Source organism: Petaurus breviceps, unplaced genomic scaffold (genome assembly GCF_028583685.1).
Source record: "Petaurus breviceps papuanus isolate PSGF00001 unplaced genomic scaffold, PetGlider_PUasm1.0 90397, whole genome shotgun sequence".
NCBI lineage: Eukaryota > Metazoa > Chordata > Mammalia > Diprotodontia > Petauridae > Petaurus > Petaurus breviceps.
The window spans coordinates 956,820-983,241 of record NW_027187239.1 but is presented as its reverse complement, the minus strand read 5'-3'; the positions used below and the strand labels follow the sequence as shown (position 1 = coordinate 983,241).

At 48.9% G+C, this 26,422-nt stretch overlaps 2 protein-coding genes across 3 annotated transcripts in view; both read right to left on the bottom strand.

The window, feature by feature from the left end:
• Positions 1–21,098, bottom strand: part of PRPF19 (pre-mRNA processing factor 19) — a 353,360-nt gene extending 332,262 nt beyond the window's left edge. The window contains exon 1 of the mRNA XM_069108564.1: positions 21,087–21,098. The gene's annotated coding sequence lies outside the window, so the exon portion shown is untranslated. The remainder of the gene's footprint in view (positions 1–21,086) is intronic.
• VWCE (von Willebrand factor C and EGF domains) overlaps positions 3,270–26,422 on the bottom strand; it is a 34,010-nt gene continuing 10,857 nt past the window's right edge. Inside the window, exons 5-20 of one of the 2 annotated variants that reach the window (XM_069108561.1) lie at positions 25,846–25,962; positions 22,694–22,810; positions 20,373–20,501; positions 16,909–17,378; positions 16,725–16,818; positions 15,300–15,382; positions 14,494–14,581; positions 13,863–13,948; positions 13,441–13,558; positions 11,824–11,909; positions 10,562–10,658; positions 8,771–8,853; positions 6,846–6,936; positions 6,001–6,083; positions 5,264–5,354; positions 3,270–4,384 (exon numbers count right to left, since the gene is read on the bottom strand). In XM_069108561.1, coding sequence (XP_068964662.1) covers positions 3,753–4,384; positions 5,264–5,354; positions 6,001–6,083; positions 6,846–6,936; positions 8,771–8,853; positions 10,562–10,658; positions 11,824–11,909; positions 13,441–13,558; positions 13,863–13,948; positions 14,494–14,581; positions 15,300–15,382; positions 16,725–16,818; positions 16,909–17,378; positions 20,373–20,501; positions 22,694–22,810; positions 25,846–25,962 — 2,465 coding nt within the window. In that variant the 3' untranslated portion in view covers positions 3,270–3,752. The remainder of the gene's footprint in view (positions 4,385–5,263; positions 5,355–6,000; positions 6,084–6,845; positions 6,937–8,770; positions 8,854–10,561; positions 10,659–11,823; positions 11,910–13,440; positions 13,559–13,862; positions 13,949–14,493; positions 14,582–15,299; positions 15,383–16,724; positions 16,819–16,908; positions 17,379–20,372; positions 20,502–22,693; positions 22,811–25,845; positions 25,963–26,422) is intronic. The other variant, XM_069108562.1, reaches the window with a different exon arrangement.

The following is a 26,422-nucleotide window of genomic DNA, read 5'->3' as shown; positions in this document are numbered from 1 at the left end:
TCTTTGAGGCCAAGAGTCAGGGCAGCCTTGTGTTGGGATCCAACAGAGCAAAGAGGGATTAAAAGCCTTGAGGAAGGGCTATTCTTGGTTGAGAGGTCCCCTGGTGCCTTGGAGAGCTGGGTTGTCCTTTCTTCACTGCCCACCATGTATTCCAGCTATAGCCCAAGCATTCTCTCTTGTGCCTTCTTCCTCAGAACAATGAAGGCTGCACCAGTGACTTCTCAACAATGAACTCAGACCTGTGGATCCTTGAGGACATCTTTATGCACCAGTACTTTACCATCTCTGACAGAGGAAACAACCAGATTGGCCTGGCAACCCTGGCACCCTCAGGGCTTTGGGGTGACTTGCTCAGTCCCCTTCAAGTTCCCAATATTTATATTCTCTCAAATGCTCCTCCGCTGGGATGGTGGGTTGGATAGAGAGCCCTGAATGTTAATAAAGCAAAGAGAAATCTAGCCCATGGACTAGCTTCTCTATCATCCCTACTTCTCTACCACATTAATGGGTTAGAACACCAAGGGCATGGGAAATAGGAGACAAGGGCTAAGGTGGTGAAGTGGAAAGAATCCTGGATTTGGAGTCAAGAGGACCAAGGTTTGCAGCCCAGTTCTGCTACTTATTTCTGTCTCTGTGACCTTGGCCAAGTCACTTAATCTCTTTGGGCCTCAGTTTTCCCCTCTATAGACAATGGGAGAGTTGTCTATCTAGATGGCCTCTGAGGTCCCTTCTAGGCTCAATGACTCTGCCACCTTCAGAGTCAACTATGAAAATCTGGTAATGCATCTTGTGATTCCACTGACAGAGGGGACTCCCAGACAAGGCATGAGGGAAATATGAAAATGGCCTGAATTACCTCTATTTTGCTCCAAAATGTCCCTCGCCTTTCTTTATCCCAGGAGCATCTTCCCGAGAGCAGCATTCACAGCTTGTCGATACACATCTCACTCCAAAATGTTTCACAGCCAAATGGAACAATGTGGCATAGTAGATGGGATTGGAGTCAGGAAGACCCAGATTCAAATCCTGCTTCAGATACCTAGTAGCTGTGTGTAAAGCAAGTTACTTTACCTTGCTTAGCCGCAGTTTTCTCATCTATAAAGTGGGTATAGTTATAGTACCTACATCACAGCATTGTTGGGAAGATCAAATGAAAGAACAGGTCAAACCTCAAAATGCGGTATAAATACTATCAGTGCTTGGCTAAGGGCATCTGGGGGATCCTAGTCTACAACATCAGCAATCTCAGCATTGGAAGGGGCCTCAGGGACCATTAGGTTTAACTCAGATGGAGAAAAAAAAGAATCTTAGTCACCTTGGGTGAGTATTCAGCCTCCATCTGAGAGCCTCTAGTAAGAGGGATCCCACCATCTCCCAAGACAGCCCATACCCCTTTTGGACAGCTCTGATTGGTAGGATTAGGATAGCTAGATGGCACCACAGTGCACCGTGTGCCATGTTGGGGGTCAGGAAGATTCATCTTCCTGAGTTCAAATCCAGACTCAGACACTTCCTAGCTGTGTGACCCTGGGCAAGTCACCTCACTTTGTTGGCCTCACTTTCCTCCTCTGTAAAATGAAGTGGAGGAGGAAATGACAAACCACTCCAGTATCTGCCAAGAAAATGCCAAATGGGGTCATGGAGAGTTGGACACAACTGAATGATTGGTTCTTCCTTATATCTGGTCCACTCGTGCCTCCTTGAAACACCCTTTCACCCTCTGGAGCTGTGCAGCACAAGCCCAATTTCTCTTCCCTGTGACAACGCATCATATACTTGACTCAATGAGTCCACTCTTCTTAGACGTAAACTTCCCCATTTCTGGCAACTAAGTCTTGTGCCATGGGCTCAGAGCCCTCCCCCAGCCTCCTTGCCTTTGTTGAAACTCTCTAGCCTGTCATCATCCTTTCCTAACTGGGAGAAAACCCAATATTTCAGATGATCTCTGAGCAGGACAGATAATAGTGACATTAGCCCCTCTGATGACGTGCTTTTCTCGTCTGAATTCTTGCCAAGCCTAGGCAAGAGGGTCCCTGGTCCCAACTACCAAAGGCCCAAAAAGTTGGCTTGTCAGGGCAAGAATCTGGGCTCTCTGCCCCTTTCTGGGATGCCCCAACATGCCCAAAGTCTGCTTTAGCTGCTTAGAAGAGAGAGATGAGTTTGCCACCACTTTGTGGGGGGAGATGGCATGAGGAGTCAAGCATAGGAGAGTTCATGCCCAGATTTGTAAAGACACTTCAAGGCTTTGGTGCTAAAAATGTTTGGGGTCCCATGACCCCTCATGTCGTCCCTTCCAAACATTCACATCTCATCCCTAGAAATTAATTTCCTCAAGTGGATCAGTCCACCCACTGAAAGGCAGGTATCTCTAGGGCCTGTCTATCTTCTGGCTCTTCACACACTCCTTGTCCTCTAAGGTTGGACACTCTCCTTCCATCTCTTGGAATCCCTTGTTCCTTCAAAACTCAGCTGCAGACCTTCGCTGATCCTTCCAGTGGGTGGCGCCTCCCCCACCCACCAAATTACCTTGCAGTTTCATTGTATTTCTTATATGTGTATATACAGTTTGCCTTCTATAGAAAGTAAGCCTGTTGAAGGCAAGAACCTTTTCATTTTGGTCTTTGCATCTTGGCAGCTGGCACAGAGTAGGTGCTTAATGCTTGTTAGATTGGATTGAACTGAATCCAACTTCTATTCAAGACACAGCAACCAATCAATCCACAATTATTTATGAAGCAGCTCCTATATGCCAGGTGCTCTTACTAGGCCCCAGGGACACAAATGCAAGGAATGAAGTGCTCTCTCCTCTCAAAGAGCTTCTGGCCCTCTAAGGAATTAAGTAATTTCCCCATGCTCCACATGGCAGGGTATGCAAGGTTTGGCTGCTAGGCTGGGGGCGGGGTTCCCTTCAGATCAAGAGAAGGAACTTTCTCCTAGACTGGAATGCAGAACTGAAGAGGTGATTTTTCTTCATCTAGAATAGCATGACCCTGGATGGTTTCCTGAACTTTTCAACACTCTAGAAAATTCTGTTCCGAACATAAATTGGAGACGAGGTGCCAACCTACATTGGCAGAGGGAGTTTCCTTATCAGGAAGTTCCTTAAGCCAAGCAAATCAAAGATTTCATTTTTATTCCCATGTCTCAGAATATAGCTCTCAATTCCCATCTAAACTCTCCATGGTCCCTGGCTATCCTGAGCCCCGATTATTGGTGGAGAGAGGGATGAGAAAAAGAGAGGGGCAGGAATGAGCAGGGCAAGCTTGGGGTAACTGAGAAAACCTTTAATTGGGAAACCTCAGGCTAAGAAAGAGGCTCCGGGTGTTACACAAGCACAGGAACCACACCTGGTTCAACTACAACACCTCCTCCAGCTCCCAAAATTCCTGACCTTCCCCAGGAAATCAGAGAGGAGGCCAGGAAGAAGACCTGACCAGATGGCTGAGGACATGGTCTGCTTCCTTCCACCATCTGCTTGGGCTCTGTATCGTCTGGGGGAAAGGAAGGATCTGGGGTTCGCCCAGTTTTCCATTCCTGTCGAGAATGGGTTTGGTACCATTGGGATCAGCTGGAAGTCCAGTGGGAGCTAAGCCTTTCTTCCCCATCCCTTTCACCAGGGATATCTCAAAAGTCTATCCCAAGTAATATCTGGACCAGGAATCAATCCATCAATCAATCTCTCTCTCTCTCTCTCTCTCCTTCCCCATTCTCCACCAAGGGCTTCCTGGCACAGCCCTCCAAACAAGGCCCAGTTATACACTCTGCTCTCCTTCATGGGAGAGATTCTCTGTAGGCTTCTGCCAGGAAGAGCTGGGAGAACCTGTAGGAGAGGAAGAGAGTCTAGCAATGTTGGGAGAGGCCCCAGGAAGCACTGAACTGACTGTGGGGGGCTCTGAAGGGTCCTGCTTGTTCTCAACAGGCCCAGAAGATCTTGTCACCTTGATGATGGCTGGCAAAGGCCCCTTGGATCCTGAAGGGGCACGAAGGGTTCCCGGAACCCTCGATGGTGGGAGGGAAGTCACTGACATGGCAGGCAGAGATGAAGGAACCTTTGGGGAGGCAGGAGGTAGATGAGAGGCTCCCGGTGTGAAGTTATCAAGGCACAAGGCCCCTGGTGAGGAACAGGAACCCAGAAAAGCCCTTGGCCGTTGCTGGGGCAAGTGAGAGGGCTCTGGCCCCAGGGGTTCCAAGGGCAAAATCTCCACAGCAGACATATTCTTTCTCAACAGGACCTGGAGGTATTGAGGTTTTTTACTCCGAGCATCAGCCTGGGGAACTCCAGGGCAGTTGCTGCAGTTTGGGGGGGTCACGGTTACTTCTCCAGGGCTCCGGGAGGCTTTGGGTAGAGACAGCTCAGGTACCCCTTCCACAGGAAGCAAGACCCCTGAAGGTTTTGAAGTGAGTGGGAGAGGGAAACAAAGTCAGTGTGAATACCAGCCCAGTGCTACCCCCAGCCCCAGGCCTGCCAGGTCCCGAGCACCTCCTGCTGCTTGGATGGCCTTCAACCTGACAACGTCTATGCCTTGAGAGCAGGGCTTGTGTTTGGAGGCAGCTGCAACACAGTGAAGCCAGCGAAGCACCCAGAGGCAGGAAGACCTGAGTTCTAATCCTGCCTCTTCCTCTTCATAGCTGTTTGACCAAGGGAGGGTCACCTGACCTCTTAATAATATCACCCACCTCCCAGGCTTATGGTGAGGACAGAGTGAGACAAGAACTGTGAAGCAGCAACAAATGTGAGTCAGTGCGGATCTTTCTTTCTTTGGATCCTCAGCACTTTGCACAGAGTCTAGAACATAGTAAGTGCTGAACAAATTCTTGTTGACTACTGTTGTCTGACTAAACATGAAAGAGAGTTGGCTTTGGACTCAAGAACCTTGCTTCAAATCCCAGCTCTGTCATTTCTACCTCGCATGACCTTAGACAAGTCTATTCTCCTTTCTGGGCCTCAGTTTCCTCATCTGTAAAATGAGGGAGATGGCCTATTATCCTAAATCACTTCCCAACCTTGGACCTCAGATTCCACATTTGTAAAATGGGGGTAGGGGGCTGGATTCTATGGCTTCTGGGGTCCCTTCCAGCTCTGGACCTTTAATCTTATTATCCTAAGTCACTTCCCTGCCTTGGGCCTCAGTTTCCATATCTGTAAAATGGGGGGTGGGGCTTGGATCCAATGGCCTCTGAGGTTTCTGCCTTCTGTGACAGTCTTTGACTCCAAGAAGAAGCAGATGATGCAGAAGAGGGAGGCCCATGGGGAGGGTCTCACCTTGGCAGGAGGCACAGCAATCCCCTGAAGCTGGACCAGGGTCAGCACAGGCTGGCTGGCAGCTGACCTTCTCACAGCTCACCTCCCCAAGCTGCATGAGCAGGAAAGAACCAGTGAGCTGCCCTGCCCAGAGGAATGCCCTTTAGGACCTCTGCCTTCAGGCCTTCAAATTGAAATATTCCCACATAAAACAAGAAAAAAGACCCACCCCAGGCCCTGCCCAGGAGAAGACAGCTGGCAGAGAGCAGCAGTGAGACAGGGTAGACCAGTACAAAGCACATTGACTCTCAAATTAGTGGACCTGTGTTCAAATCTTGCATCTAAGTATCACAGATTTAGAGCTGGAAAGGACCTCAAAACCCTCTCATTTTACAGATGAGGAAACTGAGGCCCAAAGTACAGAAGTGACTTGCCCACACAGCTTTTAAAGATCTGAGGCAGCACTGGAATTCAGGTCTTCCTTATTCCAAATCCAGTGTTCTACCCACTAAGCCACCAGAAACTGCCTTATGAGCTTGGGGCAAGCTGCCTACTCTCTGTGGGTCTCAGTTTCCTCCTCCGTAAAATGAGGCTAGATGACTTCTGAGGTCCCTTCTGGCTCTGAAATCTATGATCCATTTTAAATCAATCATTTCCTGTCATCTGGGTTCCCAAAAGAAAGGAATGAGAAGGATAGGGGTCAATAGCTTTTGAGGGACAGTCCAGGAATGTCTCGGGCAGGTCCCTTCCCCATTCACCTGGCATGTACAGCGAGTACAGGGCTCATTCTCCAACAAGAACACCTGCCCATTGCCCACCTTCCTTCCTTCATAGTTACAGTCTGCAGAAGGAAAGAAGAAACAGGACCCGTATGAGCGACTGGTGCCCAACCCAGAGTCATAGAGCATTCCAATCCCATCCCCATCTGGCTCCAGCCCACCTTTTCAGCATATTATACATCATTCCTGCTCATGTGCTCTATCCTCTGGGCCTTTGCCTAGGCTGTTCCCATGTCTAAAATGTCTAAAGTCCTTATCTCTGCCCTTAGAACATCTCCAGATATGCCACTTCCTAGAAGAAGCCTTCCTTGATATTACTCCCCCAATTTCTAGCACCCCCCAAAATTACTGCCTTTAGTTTGTATGTATTTTAAGAGTCCCAAAGGCATAACAGATCGTCAGCCTAGATGTCAGGAAGACCTGAATTTAAATACGACCTCAGATACGTATTAGCTGTGTGACCCTGGGCAAGTCACTTAACTTCTGTTTGCCTTAATTCAATGGAGAAGGAAATGGCAAATCACTGCAGTGTCCTTGCCAAGAAAACCCCATGGACAATAGGGTCTGTGGGGTCACGAGGAGTGAGGCATAACTGAACAACAGCTTGTTACATACACACATATGGAAAGAGAATTACTTATTTACTTCTACGCACATATGATATTTCTCCCAGTAGAAGGTAAGCTCCCTGAGGGCCGGGCCAGTTCCTTTTTGTCTCTGTATGCACCTTGCACCCTATCTGGCACACTGTAGCTGATGAGTGAATGCTTGCTGAATAAAGGAATGAATGAGCACAGAGGTGCCTGGTGGAGCTGCTTACTCACCGTGGCAGACAGGGCAACATTCTCCCTCGGGGTGGAATGGGTAGGTACAGGAAATGAGGCAGTCCACGGGGGAGCAGGCCACAGAACCCAGCTACAGGACACAGAAACACACAGCTCAATAAATTCTTGGTGACTGCTGTTGCCTAACTAAACATGAAAGAGAGTTGACTTTGGAGTCAAAAGGACCTCTTAGAGAAGCTGTACGGAGATCTCTGGGGATCGTGGAGTTTAATAGAACCCTTCCCTCCACCCATTTTATAGCCCAGGAAGCTGAGGCCAAGAGTAAAGGCCCAGGATAACCCAGGGAATAAAGAAGGAGAGCTGGGATTTGAACCCAAGGCCTTGGTGCTATTAGAAGAGTTTGGGCAGGTGGCTGTAATCATGAGAAATGGAGTTTGCGTTCTGCTAAGAGAGGCAGGCCATGAGAAGCAGGGTGGGAGGCAGAGATGGGGAAGTATGAAACCCCCTCCAAGGAAGGCTATGTCCCACACCTACAAAATACGGGCACCTCACTCTCTGTAAGAAGGGGTCTGGCATTGGAAGTTGCTTGTGCCTGGTGTTACACCTTTCTCAAATAAAAACCCTTGCTAGCAACAATTGTTCCAACACCAAGAAAGTGTATCCGGGTGAACTGACATGGGATAGCAATAAATGTAAGTGTGTCACACAGTGGGATGGAAGGGCACTCCCATCCACAAGAACTGGCTCTTTGTGGGCCCCGTAGGAAGTTTGATGAGGACCATTGTGAACGTGTCTGTAAAACGCCCCGTCCTGATCACTCACTCAGAATCCAGAGAACTGCTGTTGCTTTGGATGCTGAGAAAGTCTAGAGAGTTGTTGTCAGAAGCAAAAAGTATTCCATCCAGACCCCTGCAGCTGTGAGGGCAGATGCCCTTTTCACACCAGAACATGCATAAATGGAAACTGCGCAAGGCACTGCCATTTTCTGAGGGACAGAAAAGGCTTCCATGGGCTCCACGGCAGAGAAAATCCTTGATACGATTTGTATCCCTCTCCCAACCCCTACCTTTCTGGACTTTTGTAAACAGCATGCTGCTCTGCCAAGTCACTGTCACTTTCCAAATGTTAAAAAATGAGGCAACATCTCCTTCATTTAGCAAGAGTGAAACCAGCCCACATTCATCTATTCCATTAAATTAGCTGCCGGGAATGGATTCACTGGGACACTAGTAATTGTCCGCTGCCAGAGGATGCTTATGGGGATGAAGGACTGGGGAAGGACCCTACTTAGAGCTTTTTTTTTTTTTTACAAGGAACAAATTGGATAATTTGCAATAAAGTGACAGTTACTATCCCAACTGTTAAGGAAAATGGACCAAACCTTTGCTAACTACAACTCTTGTGAAATACTCTGGCTTTCTCTTGTACAGAACTTGATTTGTAATATGTTTAGCACTGACTTTTTGATCTACTGTCCAACTTTTGATTATTGAGTTTGTTGAACCACTGCCTGATGTATCATATTTAAATATATTCAAGTAAGTACATGCATCAGTTTTTCAAGCTAAAAAAAAAAGAAGGGGTCTGGCAACTGTGGGACAACCTCAGGAGTTCTGTGAGGCCTCGGGGTCTGAGTTCAAGAGGCCAGCAGTCTGCTAGAGCTATTCTGGAAGGTGGTCATGTATTGTGGGAGGTGGCCCTGAGGGGAAATCTGCCCTTTTGCCCTTTTACAAAGGAAAGGAGGGAGGGAGGGAGTAGCTGGAGCTGGTGCCCACAGAGGTCTAGACAGAGCTGAGTTGGACATGAACTAAAGGCAGGTCCCTGGGAGGCATTTCTTGTGGGAGAGGGCAAGTTCCAAATGCACATCTGCTGAGGTCAGCACTAATGTTAGCCATGGGCAGTTTCCTACAGCTCAGGGTCTAAAAATGGAGACCCAGCCGCGGCCCCCTCCAGATCCATCATACCAGACAGATGCAGCTCAGACAAGGATCCAACACAGAAGGGAAGGTTTCATTGTTATAGAATATTCTTCCCGTGTAGGTACAACCTGTGGGGGAGGAGAGACAAAAAGGCAGGATCAAAGTGACCTTCTGTGACACTCGTTACAGACCTGGCCCCCGCATGATGACATCTGGCCAGCTTGCCTCTCCAAATCCATTTCCCCATTAACATTGGATTCCATTCTAGGTCTTTTTTTTTTTCTACTTTGTTTGTCAAGTCAATTAACCTCAGTTCAATTTCACAAATATTTGTCAATTGCCTAACATGGGCTTTGACACTAGAGACAGAAAGACACAAATGAAAATACCCCCTGGCCACAAGAAGTTTCCATTCTACTAGTGGAAAATGTCATGGACACAACTAGATACAAAGTATATCCAAAGCAATATATAGGACATTCCAGAGGGAGAATATAATTATCTAGGGAAGGGGCAGGCAGAATCAGGGAAGGCTAAGGTAAGAGGTAGCATTTTGAATGAAGTAGGGGTTCTAGAAGTAGAATCTAGAACTCAGTGGAATAACCCTCTCCTTTCCCCTAAGTGAATACCCCCAGTCCAAGATCCCTCTGTGGAGGAAGCAGGGTTACCCACAGGGCCTGACACCATGGAACTCTGATCACCATCTTCCCCCTCTCCACCTGGCCCCTGCTTCTCTCTCCCTAAAGCCCACCAGTGGGTTCTTCAAGGTTCTTCTATGAAGCTTTTCTCAATAGCTCCAACCCCAGAGACATTCTCCCACTCCTGATAGCCCCCTCACTTTATTGTCTGCATTGTACAGTTTGCAACTGTATGTTGTTTAACTGGTCATTTCACATAGCTCACTCACTATGTACAAGTCCTAATTCCCCAACCTGGTTATGAGTTCAGGAGGCCACTGTGTCCATCTCAAGGTGCCATCTAAATTCCAAGTCAAGGAGCACCAATCCAGGCACTTAGTACTCAATGATTACAGGTCTAATTGAATGGAACACTAGCATTATGCAACATGGAGGCTGGAGGGGACCTTGTCGATCACTTAGGTCAAACCCCTCACTTTACAGATGAGGAAATGAGGGTGAGGTGCCCAGACTTGCTTTAAAACTCTGGTCTTTAATAAGCTATTTTAATGGATCTGTAATCAATCAAAAACATTCACCAAGTGCCTACTATGTGCCAGGTGCTGAGTGAAAGGCTGGGAAAACAAAGAAAGGTCAAAACTACCCCTTCCCTCAGAGAATACCCATTCAGGAGACAAAATAGAAATAACTAGCACATCCAAGATCCGATGCGACCTTAGAGTGAAAGGCTGCATCCCATGATCACCTCCATGAGGTAGACACTCTCTCCACTGATGGAGATAGCAGCCCATCCTATGAAATTCATGTCTATGTCCTCCTTGGTCTGACAAATATTTGTCAGGGGGACCATCCAACACTCTGAGAATCTTCCTCTAGTTCCCTTGACACTGTGTACCAGTCAATGGTAGAGCTAAGAAGGCAGAATTTACCATCTGGGGCTTCTGTTTCCTCACCTGTATAGTGGGGATTAAATGGCCTCCAGTTCTAGATCCAGGACATGATGCCCAGCACTTGGCACAGTGCCTAGTATACCATTGGTGCTTAAAAATGTTTATTAGCTGGCTGCCTGGATGAAATATCCTCCAAGGTTTCTCCTGACTCCATAACCATAGGTCTCTGGGCTGCCAACCATATGCAATTAGGATGAGTTGAGTTCTACAGGGGACTCGGAAAGCAGAGGACCTCCCTTCTCCCTTACCTGCTGAGCAGTCAGGGCAGCACTGTCCTGGGATCCGAATAGGATGTGGACAGGTCTCTACACAGTCAGTCCTCTCACAGCTCACAGAACCATCTGCCTGAAAGAAGGAGGCACTTGACAGAAACCCCTGAGACGGTGCCTGGAACCAGACCTGGTTTTCTCGCCACTCCACCCATTCAGAAAGGGGAAAGCTGCCCATGAAGCTAGCACTGCTCCAGAAGGAGGCAGCTCCCTTTCCAAACAAAAGAGAGAGCTGGAGATCACTGATTAATGTTGGCCAAACCATACCAGAAGAACCATACCAGGCAAAACTCTGCCCCATAACAAAGCAAAATCCCGGAACCCCTCTTGGCCAGCAGATTGTTCCCAAACTGAAACAGAAGCTGAGACCAGTCTGATTCATCACCAGCATTGGAGGACCCATTCATCCCCACCTTACAGAGCACAGGAAGCCCCTCTTTTACATATTGTTTCAACAGGAATGCAAGCTTTACCAAAGAACAGTGACCCAGGGCTGAAGAGGATCTGAAGAATGCTTACCAATGCTTTAGGCAAACTGGCACTGAGGTTTTGTGGCCTCAGCTCACTAATAATGGCTTGGAAAGCATGCACAGTGATGGATATCTCTCTTCTCAGGAGATCACAGCTCAAATGGACCATAGAGGAGGGGGAGGGGGGGAACTGTGGCCTCGAGGCCACATGTGGTCCTCTAGGTCCTTAAGGGTAGCTCTTTGAATGAATCCCAAACTTTTAGTTCTGTGAAGTTTGGATTCGGTCAAAGGGCAGCACTTGAGGATATAGAGGGCCACGTGACTTCGAGGCCACAGCTTTTCTACCTCTGAACCTCTTCATTTTACAGATGGAGAAACTGAGGTCCAGTAAGCTCAAATCACTTGCCCAGGGTCATAAAGCCAGAAGGTGTCAAAGGCAGGACTAGAATCCAGGTCTTGCTGGGGCCAGGCCCACTCTCTACCACACCACATGACCTCTCATGTTGTTTTTTTTTCCAATAGAAATATTTGGGTATATGTCCAACCTCCATTTCCCCAGATCTGATTTCACAGAATGCCCTAGGTCCTAACCTATTGCACAAGGGACTGAGCAGCTATACAAGAGCTAACAAAATGGCAGCCTGAAGCAGACAACAAGGACAGGACCCTGGAGAAGGCCAGGTAACAGGAGGGAGTAGGAGCCTCTCTGTCTCTAGCCCAAGCCGGGGAGAACAGGTAAAGCTGAGTGAGGTAGAGCAGGTTGTCATTCACCTGGCAAATGCATAACTCACAGGGATCACCAGGGGACCAGATCTGTCCAATGGGAAATTCAATTCCATTGTCATCCAGAGAGCAGCCTGCCCAAGAGGAGAGAAGCAAAAGACAGTGAAGGGGCGGGAATGAAATGGGGGAGGGGGGAGGAAAGGCACATGGGGGAGGATGGCCCGTGACCAGTTAGCAAGGATCTGATGAAAGCTCAGAGGTGGAAGGAAGACACCATTTAGGCCAACCTTGTTGCGGCTGGCGTTCAGCTGAATCTGATGCTCCATGACCCCCTTTGGATTTTCTTGGCAGAGACACTAGAGTAGTTGGCCATTTCCTTCTCTAGCTCATTTTACAAATGAGGAAACTGAAGCAAACTGGGTGAAGTGACTTGCCCAGGGTCACACAGCTAGAAAGCACCTGAGGTTGGATTTGAACTCGTCTTCCTGACTTCAGATCCAGGGTTCTATCTATCCACTATGCCACCTAGCTGACCCCTTTTCCACATGACAACCTTTAAATACTTGAAGACAGCATGTTCATCTCCCCGTCATGACCACCATCTTTGCTCCCACAGGCAAAACTTTTCCAGTTCCTTAAACCAATCTCATCTTGCTCATCTTCATGAAGACCAAGGCACATGATGGCAGAAGGAACTGGGTATATTTAACCTGGGGAAGCAAAGCCTCAGGGGGACACATTCACTGTCTTCCTATATTTGAAGGACTCCTATGTGGAAGAGGGAATAGATTTGGTCTGCTTGGCCGCATGGGTGAACCTAAGAGCAGAGGGCAGAAGTCACAAAGGGGTAGATTGCAAGTCGATAGAAAGAAAATATTCCCTAATCATTAATAATAATAACTAACATGTATATAGCACTTACCATTCATTCTGCTAAGCAGTTTATAATTATATACTCTTATTTGATCCTTACTACAGCCCACTTTACAGATGAGGAAACTGAGGCAAACAGAGGTTACTTGGGGATCTCACAGTTAGTTAAGTGTCTGAGGCTGGACTTGAACTTGGGTCTTCCTGACTCGTAGGCCAGCGCTCCATCCTTCTGGGCCAGTTAGCTCATCAGAGCCATCCAAAAGTGGAATGGGCCTTCCGTGAAGGGAGTGCGCTCCCCACCCCCAGAGAGCTTTCAGCAGAGCCCATATGTCTGTCTACCTGCTGAGGCTACTGTAGCAATGATGCATGTGTCAGGACAGGGCGATCAATTAAAGGCTATAATCGCAGAATCTCAAAGTTGGAAAACACCTCAGAGGCCATCTGTACAAGAATCTACTCTACTGGTGGCCATGTTGTCTCTGCCTCAAGACCTCAAGCCTACAGGCCACTGAAAACCCCAGACCTTTTTTCAGATGACTAGCCACATCCCTCCTTCTTATACATGTGAAGTTGACTGTTTGGACCCTGCTACAGGACTTTACATTTACCCCTAGTGAATTCCATCTTGTTAGATTTGGGCCAATGATTTCATCTGTCCAGATCTGTTCGAATCTGGGCTCTCATGCAAAAGGCCTCCAAGCTCCCTGCCAACCTTGAGATTTTCAGATTCAGCCCCGGGGCTGGGGCTGAATCTGAAGAAGGAGGAAGGAAGGGTCTGTGGGCCATCCTCACCTGACGCTGGTGTGGGCTCTCGGCATGTGAAGCAGCACTGGCCCGGCCCCAACTGCCACTCTTCTCTTGGACAGTCCAGTTCTGGGCAAGGCGTGAAGGAACACTGAACTTCCCCGTTCTGCAAGGGAGGCACAGGATGGGGGGACAGCAACAGATGGAGGCTTCCACATTTCTTCCTGCTGCCTATTCTAAGGGTGGGGACTGAGAGGCAGGATCTGAAATCAGCCTCACTCTTCTGTTCCTCAGCCTTTGCCTTGACCATGTAGATGGAAACGCCCGCCACTAACAACCAGATGACATGGGTTTGGGGGGAGAATGAGAGAGATGGGATGAAGCTGTCATTGTCCCTGTGGCTTTAGTCACCCACCTTCCCCCAGGAGAGCTGTCGAGGAGCAGAGCACCAGAGCCAGCCACCTCCCTACCTGGCAGACACAGCTGGTACATTCGTCCCCATCCCCGCTGAACTCAGCCCCCTCTGGATAGAATCGGCCATGAAAATAGCATCTCACTGCAAAGGAGAAACGTGTCAAGACTTCTGCACACCAGAAGCTCAGGAAAAGGAAAGCTGGGCACCATGGGAGGGCAAGGGCCCACTGCCAACCAGCAGCTAGGGCTTCTGGACTCTGACTCCAAAGTCAGTCTGCCTTCCACTGGATAATGGGGCCTTTCAACAGAAGAAGTGACTTGTCCAAGGTCACAACCTAAGAGCCCAGACTCCAATTAGCTCTGCCCTGTCCGCATGGCTGCCTTTCTCATGAGATCAGGGCATCTCCCAAATGGTAAATGTATTCTGTCAAATTGCTAAAGTCACACCAGTTGCTTATCACATCATGGAAAGAAAAACCAAGTTTTTAAAAAATGTTTTGAAAGCCCCATCAGTGAAGGAGGGAATGGCTCCCTCTGCCTGGGGGTCCCTCCTAGCCTCGCCTAGCAGCTGTTCCATTTTAAATACACACCAATGTCTACAATGTCAAGAATCCTATCTTCAGATTGGAAAATATTTGTGGCCCAGATTGGCCTAGGGCAGAGACCTAATAAGTCAAAGAAATTTACCTGGAATGCAGGGGCAGCAGTCAGACTGTGGAGGGGTCAGGCAAGGGCCAGGAGGACACTCAGGGGCGATGCATGACACGTTCCCAGCCTGAGAGAGGCCAGAAGAGGGTTGTGGGGGGAGCTGGGTGAGGAACGGGCCCAGGGATTTCCAAGCCCCATGGTTTTTTCTCCTCTTCATGACATGCTCAGTCTCCTACCCATGCATAATGCCTCTTGACCAACTAGAATCTTCAGAATATTGAGAGGCATGGAGGTGGGTATGCCTACTGGGTTCCCCCCAATCCATTTTGTAGCAAATTTCACTGTGCCAGCCGACCCCCTGACAATACACTTTTGCATATAAATGGTCAGAAAGTGAGCAGACACACTTAACAGGAAACCCTCCCAATAGGCCCAGTTGGGGTTACAGGTCCGCCATACTCCCAATGTTTACACGCTGACTCCCTTATTACATTGGCAAATATTTTGCCTGGAGAGAGATCAGCCTCATTGGCTGGAGCTTTCTTCAGGAGTCTTCTCCCCCTCCCTTCCTAACCAGATGGATTGTGTTTGCTGGTTAACTCTTTTCTGACTGCTGAGGGCATCCCTGCCTCAGAGGACCTCGAGGGAAGGAGCCCTCCTCCCAGCGGGGCCATCCCCACCCTGGCATGTCTCCATCCTGAAGTCTTGAAGCCTCATTCACAGCAAGATGGAGAGCCCACCCCAGCTCATGCCCTCTCCCCTTTAATGTCCTGGGCCTCCTCGGATTCCCCAGAGAGCTAAGGAAACAGCCCTTGGGGGCTGGATGGGCAAGGCGACACACTTACGAGACAGACGCAGACGGTGCAGTTCTCGTTGGGAGGGGAGAACACATCCCCTTCGGCTCTGGGTAAACCATCATAAAAACAACCTAGAGAGACAAGGAGGAAATGGAACCACCCAGGGCCAGTCTGCCCCAAGGAGGGAAGGGGGAAAGCCCTGACTGACCTGGCGGTCTTTCCTACCCTCACAGTCCCAGTGAAGAGGGGACCCCCTCCAGTGCCCTGAATCAAAGACAAAGTAGACTCAGAAAACCTGGAAAGAATCATCCACCAACCAATGTGGAACTCATTAAGCCACATCCCCCAAGGGCTAGCCATGCTGGCACCAGAAGGGTCCTCCTTCAGCTGCCGTGGAGTGCAGTTTACACGTGAGGCAGGGGAGGGGGGATGCACATCTATGGCGGGCTATGAGGACCATGAGCAGGCGGAGGGAGGGGAAGGCACACTGGGGCCGCGGGACACGGACACGGACACACACACGCACACACACACACACACACACACACACACTCCCCCTTCTCTTTGGGAGTGAATCCAAGGCACACGTCCTAGGCACAGTGCCCTACACACCTCCTCGACCTTCCCAGCTGTAGCACAGAGACAGCTGGCCTGGGAGCCAGCAAGACTGGGGGATCCTGGGGACTCACCACCTCTGTGAACCTCACCTTCTCCATCTGCAAAATGGACAGAATAATGCCTGCCATTCCTACAGGAATGCATTGTGTTTGTCAAATGACAGGCCGTGGGAAGCAATGGAAAGAAAGACCACGGGCTTTGGAGGCAGGGGACCTCGCCCGAATCACAGGGCCAGAGATTTGAAGCAGGAGGGACCGTAGAGGCTCCCTGGTTTTACAGATGAGGAAGCAGGCCATGAGAGGCCAGTGACTGGCCCAGGGTCACACAGCTAGAAAGTGTCTGAGGATGGATTTGAACCCATTTCCCTGACAAGAGGCCCAGTTCACCATCTACTCCTCCACCCCCTCTGCTTATCACTCTGACCTTCTCTCTGCCTGGGTCTTCTGCCATGCAAGGGGAGTAAGGGGCTAGACAGGACGGCCTGCAAGGTCCCAGAGGCTCAAGTCCCATGATTCTCTGACTTTCAGAAGCTGGAAAAGGCCACTAATAATAACTGGCATTGACCTCAGCCTTAAGATTTACAAAGCACTTTGCATGTGTTTTCTCACTTGACTCTCACAACAGCCTGGTAAGGAAGGTGCTATTATTATGGCCATTTTAAAGATGAAGAGACTGAGGTTCAAGCAGGTTAAGGGACCTGCCCAGGGTCACACAGCTAGTTAAAGTCTGAGACAGGCTTTAACTCCAGGTCCTGTTTCCTGACTGCACGTGCAGCACTGCCAAAAGGGAGGCAGGATTGGCCATGGGGGGAGAGGGAAGGCTTGGTCCCACCAAAGGTAGCTAGCTAGCTCTCACCTGAACAATCAGGACAGCACCCACCATCTTGGGAGGGCAGTGGGTGAGAACAGCTGGCTTTACACCTCACTTTCTCACAGGTCACCTCACCATCCTACAAAAGGAAACACTAGTTACTGCCAAGCCACTGGCACAGAAAGGTGTTAGGGCAGAATGAGACAGAGCCCTGGGTGCTCGCACCCACCTGGCACCCACAGTGCATGCAGCCGGGCTCAGTCCAGCGGCTCCCATGCTCATGGATGGTCCCTTGGTGCCAGCAAGGTGAAGGCGCCAGTGAAGGTCGAGAGGTTGAGGGGCCCCTGGGAGGGGAAGGGGTCCTTACTGCCTCACCATGCAAGAGTGAAGGGGGCAGCAGACCTGCCAGTACAGACGGCTTCACCATTCTTCCACGGGAGGAGGAGCTGGGAGATGGGGTGGCCACTGGAGCTGAGGACGCTGGGGACTGGGCAGAGGTGGAGGAGGTTGGCAGGGCTGAGGTCAGCATCGGGAGGGGAGTAGTTTTGATTGCTGGTGGGGGGCCAGGGGCCCGGGATGGAGGGCCATGGCCAGGAGGAAGGGCAGGCAGGCCAGACTCCGGAAAGAGTAACAGCATCTTTGGGGGGTGCTGGAGGGATTGGAGGATGCCTGATGGGGCGAGCACAGCTTTCGGAAATGCTGAAAAAGAGAGCTCCAGGGAATCAGTTCCCCCCAGGTGGCATCAGGCTTCACAGAATCACAGAATTTCAGTTAGAAGGGCCTCGGTAACCTTCCAATCTAACCCCCACCTAACCCATGGTCAACCCACTTAGACCTCCAAGGAGTGGGACCCACCCCCTCTCGAGGCCATTACACTGGGGAAGAGCTCTAAGGGTGAGCAAGTTTTTCTGGGCCTAAATGTCTCCCCCCACTATTCCTCGTCAGCCTACTGGAACCAAGCCAATCCCGCTTCCACCAGAAAGGCCTTCAAATACGAGAGACGGTTCTACGTTCCCTCTGAGAGTTCTCTCTAGGAAAAACCTCCTTATGTCTTAAGCCTGCGTCCATCAACTTGTCTTTTCTTTTTAATGTTTTTGTTTTATATTTTTTTTCCTTTATCTTATTTTCTATACTTAAAAACATCATTCTGAGAAGGGAGCCGTAGGCGTCACCACAAAGGGGCCAGGACACAGAAAACAGAAGCTAAGACCCCCTGCTTGGAACCTTGGGCAACATGGCACACCTTCCCAGTGCATCGGCCCCATTCAGGGCACCCCCTTCTGGACACTGTCCACCTCATCAATGCCTGTGGCTGCCCAGCACAGAACAGAAGGGCCCAAGAAAGGCCTCCTGCAACTCTCCCCATGGCAGCTACTTCTTTTCCCAAGGGCCAGTCCCCACAAGCGTCATTCCTCTTCCACATGGCCGCCCTCCACATGTACAGATAGCTACCCCGCTGCCCTGAGTCTTCTCTTCTCATCTCCTACCATAAATGGAAGAATGGGAAGGGGGAAGAGGCTAACTCAACCTTCTCTAAGGTTCCTTTCCCCCGCTAAACCTATAATTATGTCACAAAGTATCTGTTTAACAAAAACTTGTTGACTGAAAAACATCCACATTTCCTTATAGCCAGTCCTCAGATAGCATGGTCTAGATTTGTAAGCTGCTCACCCTTCTAATTGATTTTCTCAATAAAGAGGTCAGTACAGGGATTGGTCCTAAAAACAAAACCTCTTCCCATTTCCCCCAATTCTTTGTCTCCAACTGTCTCCTCCAGATGGGCCCAAGGCCCCTTGATCTCCTCAGGAACACTCCCCCCACCCCAGTTCCTAGAGCTGGCACACCAAGAAGCAGGGCAGGAGGAAGGCCAGCCGCTTTCCTGGGCTTCCCACCAACCATTGCAGCTACCTCCTCCTAGTTGAAAGCAGTACAAAGGGCATTGGTCCTACAGGTCACTGGGCTAATGCCTCACTGCCCTCTGGGATAGAACCACCCTGGGAAGGGAGAGAAGGAGGAAGCAGGGAGGGCAGAAATAATGGCGAAAGGGGAGCTCAAGGCATCCACAGATGAGAACAAAGAAAGAAGGGACGGAGAAAGTGAGTGGGGGCAGCAGCTTAGCTAGCAGGTAGAAGAGAGATGTGATTTTTAAAAAGTTGAGTCAATAAGCATTTATCAGGAGCTTACTATACTCAGCTCTGTGCTAAGCTCTAAAGGAAAAGACCAGTGACAAAACATTTTAAATTTTTTTAAAAGAGAAAACAAAAAGTTCAGAAAGATACAAATAGGGTGATTTTGTTACTACCTAGTTAAATTTATTACACTTTTTAAAAAACTGTGCACAGAAGGTCAAGGTTTTAGAAATAATCCTCTCCTTTATTCTTTATTGTACACTGAAATCCTTAAGTTCATAATTTTAAAAAAGAAAATAATTTTAAAAGAAAGTGAAGAAAAGATGAGGAAAAGGGGAGAAGGAGAAGGCATTTAATCAAAATATTTTAGAAATAAGAAGGAAAGGTGCAGTTAGGTGGCACAGTGGATAGAGTATCAGACCTGGAATCAGGAGGGATCGGAGTTCAAATTTGACCTCAGACACTACTAGTTGTGTGACCTTGGGCAAGACTTAACCCCAATGACCTCAATGAAAAAAAAAAAAGAGGGAAAAAAAGAAAAGAGATGGAAGAAAGGAGGAAGAGGACAAATAAACAAGGAATCAGAAACGACAAAGTTCTCGAAATCCTGGCTCTTTCTGAACCACCAAACCCCAGAGTCAAGAGGGGCCTCAGAGGCCAGTGAGTCCAAGTCATGTATGAATAATAACCCCTTGAGACCAAGACTTCATCACCCTTTTCATGTGTCCCACACTCCTCCAGTAGCCTGGGGAAGCTTACGGACCCCTTCTCAGAATGGTTTTTTGTTTTGTTTTGTTTGCTTTTTGGAGGGGGAAAGGCAGGGCAATTGGGGTTAAATGACTTGCCTAAGGTCACACAGCTAGTAAGCAGTAAGTGTCTGAGGCCGGATTTGAACTCAGTTCCCCTGACTCCAAGGCTGGTGTTCTATTCACTGTGCCACCTAGCCACCCTCTCAGAATGCTTTTAATTGCATAGGATTACAAAGAAAACTATTTAGTTATCAAAATATTTTTTAAGAAACATTCACAGAGCAGAGATAAAGAATGCCTACTTCTACAAAATATCTGAGAAATGGCTATCCAGCCCTTAGTGCAATGATTGGCACATAGTAGGTGCTTAATAAATGTTTGGAGATTGACTGAATTAGAGGATCCAGATTTTATGTATTTATATTAAGACATTTGTTAAGCATCTACTATGTGCTAGGCCCAGGAACACAAAAACAAAATGAAAGCCTTCTAGCGTTTGCAGAGGTCTCACTGCTCTTAAGAAGTTCTTTGTGGGCCGGCTAGGTGGAACAGTGAATAGAGCACCGGCCCTGGAGTCAGGAGGACCTGAGTTCAAATCCGCCCTCAGACACTTAACACAAAACTAGCAGTGTGACCTTGGGCAAGTCACTTAAACCCAATTGCCCTACCTTACCCCCTCCAAAAAGAAAAAAAAAAAGTTCTTTGGGACTTCAAGCCTCCCTCTTAGATCCAATTTCCACCTCTAGGGGCCAGGCAGAGCAAAGCTTATCTCCCTTCCACCCCACAGGCCTTCAGAGAAGGAAGGGGATGCTTACCCTCACAGGATGCCCTGTCTGCACTCAGACGGAAACCTGCCCGGCAGGCACAGCGGAAGCTCCCCACGGTATTCTGGCAGGAGTGATGACAGACACGCCTCTCTGGGGGTCGGCGGCATTCGTTCACATCTGCAGAAGGTGCCCCATGCACGCACGGAAGTTCTTTGGTCAGTCTGGGACTTCCCAGTAGGGCCCCCCAGGGCTCTCAGCCACTAAGGGACCTTTCCTCCTGCTCCACCACGGGCTAGAGATATACAGGCCCCTGTTCCTAGGCCCCTTCCCTGCCCCAGATGGCCAGTGGTGGGCTGGGCCTCTCTGCTGCTGGTCAAGTCACACCAAGGCACTGGATGCTACCCAAACAGCTATCCCTACACCACTCTATTCATCGCTGTGTCCTTAAAGGTTAAGCAGGTGGTGTAACAGATGGGCCTGGAGTCAGGAAGATCTGAGCTCCAATCCAGTCTCAGACACTTACTAGCTGTGTGACCCTGGGCAAGTCACTTAAACTGAACCTCTGTTTGCCTCAGTTTCCTTATCTGCAAAATGGGGAGAATACTAGCACCTACTTACCAGGTAGTTGCTGTATCACATAATAAGGGCTTGGCAGTGTCTGGCATATAGAAGTATGAGCTATTTAAATGTTAGTTATTACACACCTAGCATACAATAGGCGAGTTAAAAACCAAAACCCACCTCCTACACAAATCTGCCCACAGCCCCATGTACTTCTGTGATTTCATCTGGGGCCAAAGATTCTGAGCTGGCCAGACATTAAGTCCAACTCCATCATTTCTACAAGGAGAAAGCTGCGGCCTGGGGAGTCGGTCACATAAATCCCCAAGGCCATGGAAATGATGGATAGCTTTTTCTCGTGACCTGAAGATGCATCTGGAAAGAGGCAGTGCAGTTCTGAGGGAAGGTCACTGACCTTGGTGAGAGGGGCCATGAGTCTGAAAATCCAGCTTTGACACTTACTGTCTGTGTGACCCGAGGCCAGTCACATGACAACAATAACAACAACATCTATCTTTACTGAGTACTTTAAGATTTACAAAGCACTTTGCATATCCCACTGGATGCTTAGAACTAGCCTGTGAGGCAGATGCTGTTATTACCTTCATTTTACAGATAAAGACAGCTAAGTGACTTGCCCAGGGTCACACAGTCAGTAAGCATCTGAGGCTGGGTTCAAACTCAAGTCTTCCTGACTCCCAGTCCAGCCTTCTTGGCAGTGTGCCACCCAGCTGCTTTCCTATGACGGTGCTAACAGCCCCAGAAAGGAATTTTAAAACTCCCTGAGTTACTGAAAACATGGATCCACTCTGCGGCATGACTGCATGCTGTGTGGCTGGGACCTTTTCAAGGACAAGGAACTGGCCTCCAGCTCCCTCATCCAGCCAGTGAGCAGCTTGGACACATTCTAGAGTCATGTGACCGGAATGGGGCCAAGCTCAAGACTGATCACTGGGGTCCCTCTCTGAGGTTCTTCAGCTGCTCACGCAGACCAAAAACACAAGGCTCATGACTCCTCAGAGGAGTTTGCTGAGTGATGCCCATCAGCAAGGAGGGCCCACACGCTCAAGAATACCAGAGCCAAGGAGCCCTGTGGTAAAGGAGACAAAAGCCACCAAAGGCCATGGGCCCAGAGGCTCAACCTCTCAGTTGTTTGGCTTCACTTTTTTCCTGTTAATAAGTTTATTTGTTTCACTTTTTTCTCCTGTTAAAAAGTTTATTTGTTTCACTCTTTTTCTGTTAATAAGTTTATTTGTTTCACTCTTTTTCTGTTAATAAGTTTATTTGTTTCACTTTTTTCTCCTGTTAAAAAGTTTATTTGTTTCACTTTTTTCTCCTGTTAAAAAGTTTATTTGTTTCACTCTTTTTCTGTTAATAAGTTTATTTGTTTCACTTTTTTTGTTTCTGGAGTTAAACTCCAAATCAAATGAGCTTTATATGAATGTAAAATCAGAGAGCATTGCGATATAAACTCTTCCCTACAGACCTAGCTTTTCTTTTGAAGTAAATAATAAATTTAACATGTAGCTTTCAGTTTGATTCCTTATTTGGGGGGAGGGGAGGGCAAACAATCCATCCCACCCCCACCTTCTTCCACTCGGTCATCTGCGTGGTTTCTCCTCCACTGACCTGTGAGCACCTTCGGAGAAGGGAGGGTGTTTTGGCCTTTCTTGGCACGACCAGGGATTAGTCAGCACAGAGCCCAGCACATAGTGAAGGCCTATTTTTCTGGTCACTGGGACTCAGACCCGATTCACCCATTGAGTGAAGCCTACAAGGAAACGCCCCTCGTCCCCGCCAAGCCTCACCTATACAGGAGTGCCGGTTACCATGGAGGTAGAAGCCTGGTCGGCAGGAGCACCTGTAGCTGCCGATGCTGTTCTGGCAGCCCTGCTGACAAGGGACCGCCATGCACTCGTCGGTGTCTAAAAGGGAAAGGCATGAGGCCATCAAAAGCACATCCAATACAAATGCTGGCTGCCTCCATGAAGAGTCATCGCCAGAGCAAGCAGCCGAGGCTCTGTCCAAGGCACTGATCTCTACAGGGGGCCCCCTTCCTCTAAGGGAGTTAATACCTTCCTGTCCTTTGCCAGCCCACGCAGGGAGTGGGGAAGAGTGACCAGGCTTTATGGAGATCCAAGGAGAAGGGAGAGAAGGCACACAGCCCCCTCCACCTGCTCAGATTGCCTGCCCATTAGCTATTTTTGTTCTAGGTTAAAAAATCTCTGGTTACCGCTCTGCCCACATGGTCTAAGCTCTGGGTACAAAGACAAAAGTGGAACACAGGGCCTGCCTTCAACAAGCTTCCATTCCATTTATGTTCTTATTCCCAAAGCCAGCACTGGTTCAGGCCCCCCAGTCCAGTCTACCCTCCACAAAGCTGCTAAAGTAATGTTCTTTAAGCATAGGATTGACCAGGCCAGGGGGCAGCTAGGTGGCGCAGTGAATAGAGCACCAGCCCTGGAGTCAGGAGGACCCGAGTTCAAAAGCAACCTCACTTGACACTAATTAGCTATGTGACCTCGGGCAAGTCACTTAACCCCAATTGCCTTGCCTTACCCCCTCCAAAAAAAATTACAAAAGAAAAAAAAAAAGGATTGACCACACTCCTCTTGTCCTCAGCAAATCCCAGTGACTCCCTGCACTTCCAAGATCAAAGATCCACTCCTCTGGTGGTCTTTAAAACGCCCCTCAGCTTTGCCCAACCACCTTTCTAGCCTTGTTATACATCACTCCCTTTCTGTATCACATAGTCTGGCCACAATGGCTTCCCTCCGCTTCTCAAAAGCGCCACTCCATCTCCCATCTCCATGTCTTTGCACTGGCTGGGCCACATGCCTGGACGGCTCTCCTTCCTCACCTCTGACTCAGAATCCTGGCTTCTTTTAAGATTCAGTCCGATGTCACCCAATGCCAGACACCTTTCTAAGTCCCCAGGTGCCAATGCCTGCCCCTCTAAAGAGGCCTTCCACCTCCTCTGTAGTTAGCTTGTATGACTAAATTAGATGCTTGTCTCCTCACTTAGACCATGAGCTCCTTGAGGGCAGGGCTATGTTTGCTTTTGCTTCCCATCCTCAACACTTGGTACATATAAAAGGCTTCATGAATGTTTGCTGACCTTCAAGGCTCCTAAGGGCAGAAAAAGACCAGTGGATAGAACAGAGGGACAGACTTGTGCTCAGTGCAAGGGAATGCTTCTGACCAATGGGGGCTGTCCCAGAGTGAAGAGGAGCCCTTGGAAGTGCTGAGGCCTTGCAGAAGCACTGACCATCTTCCAGGAGAGGCTACTTGACCATTTCATGGGAAGGTCATTGAGGGAATCCAGCCCCTTGCAATCCGGCTTCTGACCTCATCATTTCTCCAGAGTCACTAAGGATCTCCTGACTGCTTAATCCAATGGCCTCTTCTCGGTCCTCATGCTCCTTGCCCTCTCTGCAGCCTTGAACACTGTTGGTCACTCTCTGCTCCCTGCTACTCTCTTCTTTCTGGCTGTTCAGGACCTCCCTTCTCCTGGTTTTCCTCCTCCCTCTCTGACTGCTTCTCCTCTGTCTCCTCTGCTGGGTCCCCCTCCAGATCACACCCTCTAACCATAGGTGTACTTCAGGGCTCTATTCTGGGCTCCCTTCCATTCTCCCTCTATTGGGACTTTCATGTTTACATGTTTCACTTGGGGAGCTCATCAGTCGCTCCCATGGATTTAATGACCGTCTCTATACTGTCGACTCTCAAACCTCCCTCTCCTGCCCCAATTTCTCTGCTGGCCTCCCAACTCTTTCAGACATTTTGAGCTGGATGTTCACTAGACATCCTAAACTCAACATGTCCAAGACAGAACTCATTGTCTTCCCCCTAAGATTTCCCCCATCCTCCTTTTCCTGATACTACAGAGGGTAACGTCATCTTCCCAGTCCCTCAGGCTCACAAGCTAGGTGTCATCCTAGATTTCTCCCCTCTCCCTCACCTCTCCCAATATCTATGCTGTTGCCAAGGCCCCTCAATTCCACATCTCTTGAAGATGTCCCCTTCTCCCCTTTGACACTGCTCGTACCCTGGTGCAGACCCTCATCACCTCACACCTGGATTATTGCAATAGCCTGCAGGTGGGTTGGCCTGCTTCACTCCAATCCTTCGTCCATCCAACCACTAAAGTGATTTTCCTTGAACACAGCTCTGATCATGTCACACATACTCTCCCCCTACCCCACCCTCACACATAAATTCCAGGGGCTCCCAGTTGCTTCCAGGAGCAAATACAAGATGCTTTTTTTTTCATTCAAAGCTTTTCATCACCTACCTCCCCCTTCCAATCTTCTTACATCTTCCTCTCCAATACGTCCGCTTTGATACAGTGACACTGGCCTTCTCTCTTGGCCCCAGGCCTTCTCTCTGACTGCCTCCTGCCTAGAAGCTCTCCCTCCTCATCTCTACCTGCTGACCTCCTTGGCTTTCTTTAAGTCCCAACTAAAATCCCACCTTCCACAGGAAGGTTCCCCAACCTTCTTAATTCCAGTGCCCTCCCTCGGTTAATTATTTCCTATTTATCTGGTATACAGCTTGCTTTGCGTAGATTTGTTTATCTCTTGTCTCCCCCATTAGACTGTAAGTTCCTTGAGGGCAGGGACTGTCTTTTGTCTCTTTGTATCCCCAGCGATTAGCCCAATGCCAGACACCTGGTGGGGGGCTCAATAAATGGTCATTGCTTGTTTTATTGATTCAAGTATCCCAGAGTAAATCAAGATGACCTCTAACTTTGATGCCAAAGCTGCGATTCCATGACCTCTCCCCAACTGCCATCACTCACAGAGCCTCTTGGAAAGCACTGGGTTGCCCTCCCTTCCAATGGCCCCATTTCCCTCACCGTGAGCTCCCCTCAGCCCTTGTTCTGTCTCCTGGCTGGACCTTAGGGGCAGGTTCCATGGGGTCCACCCACGTCCCCGAGCCTCCTTTCTGGGGGACTTACCCTGGCAGCTGTGTCGGTCAGCAGAGAGTTGCATACCTGGTCCACACTCACACACAAACCCTCCTTCTGTGTTCACACAGAGACCTTCACAGGAAGAGCTCAAGCATTCATCAATGTCTGAGAAGAAAAACAACACAGGTAACTTGTGGCCTTTAGGAAGATTTTCTGACAAGTAAGAATAAAGATATTGACGCCCAAGATGAACTCAGAGAATCTTGAGGTGGCATGGTCCTAGAGGCAGGTAAAGTTAGGGGGTTCTGGATGGTTGAATGAGTAAACCCAAGGGGTAGAAGAAGGTATCCAGGGCAGTGCCCCAGGGATCAACACTTGTCTCTGTGGTGGTTACTGTTTTCATCAATGACTTGGATAAAGGTGTAAACGAAATGCTCCTCAAATCTACAAATGACAATGCCCTTAGAATGTAAGCTCCTGGAGGGCAGGGCTGCCCTTTGGCATTTACAGCAACAGGACTTAGTATAGGCACATAGAAAGTGCTTAATAAATGTCCCTTGATTCATGAGTCAGTCATTCATGGTATAAGACCAGGAGGGATAGCTTAACACACTCTGCTGTTAGA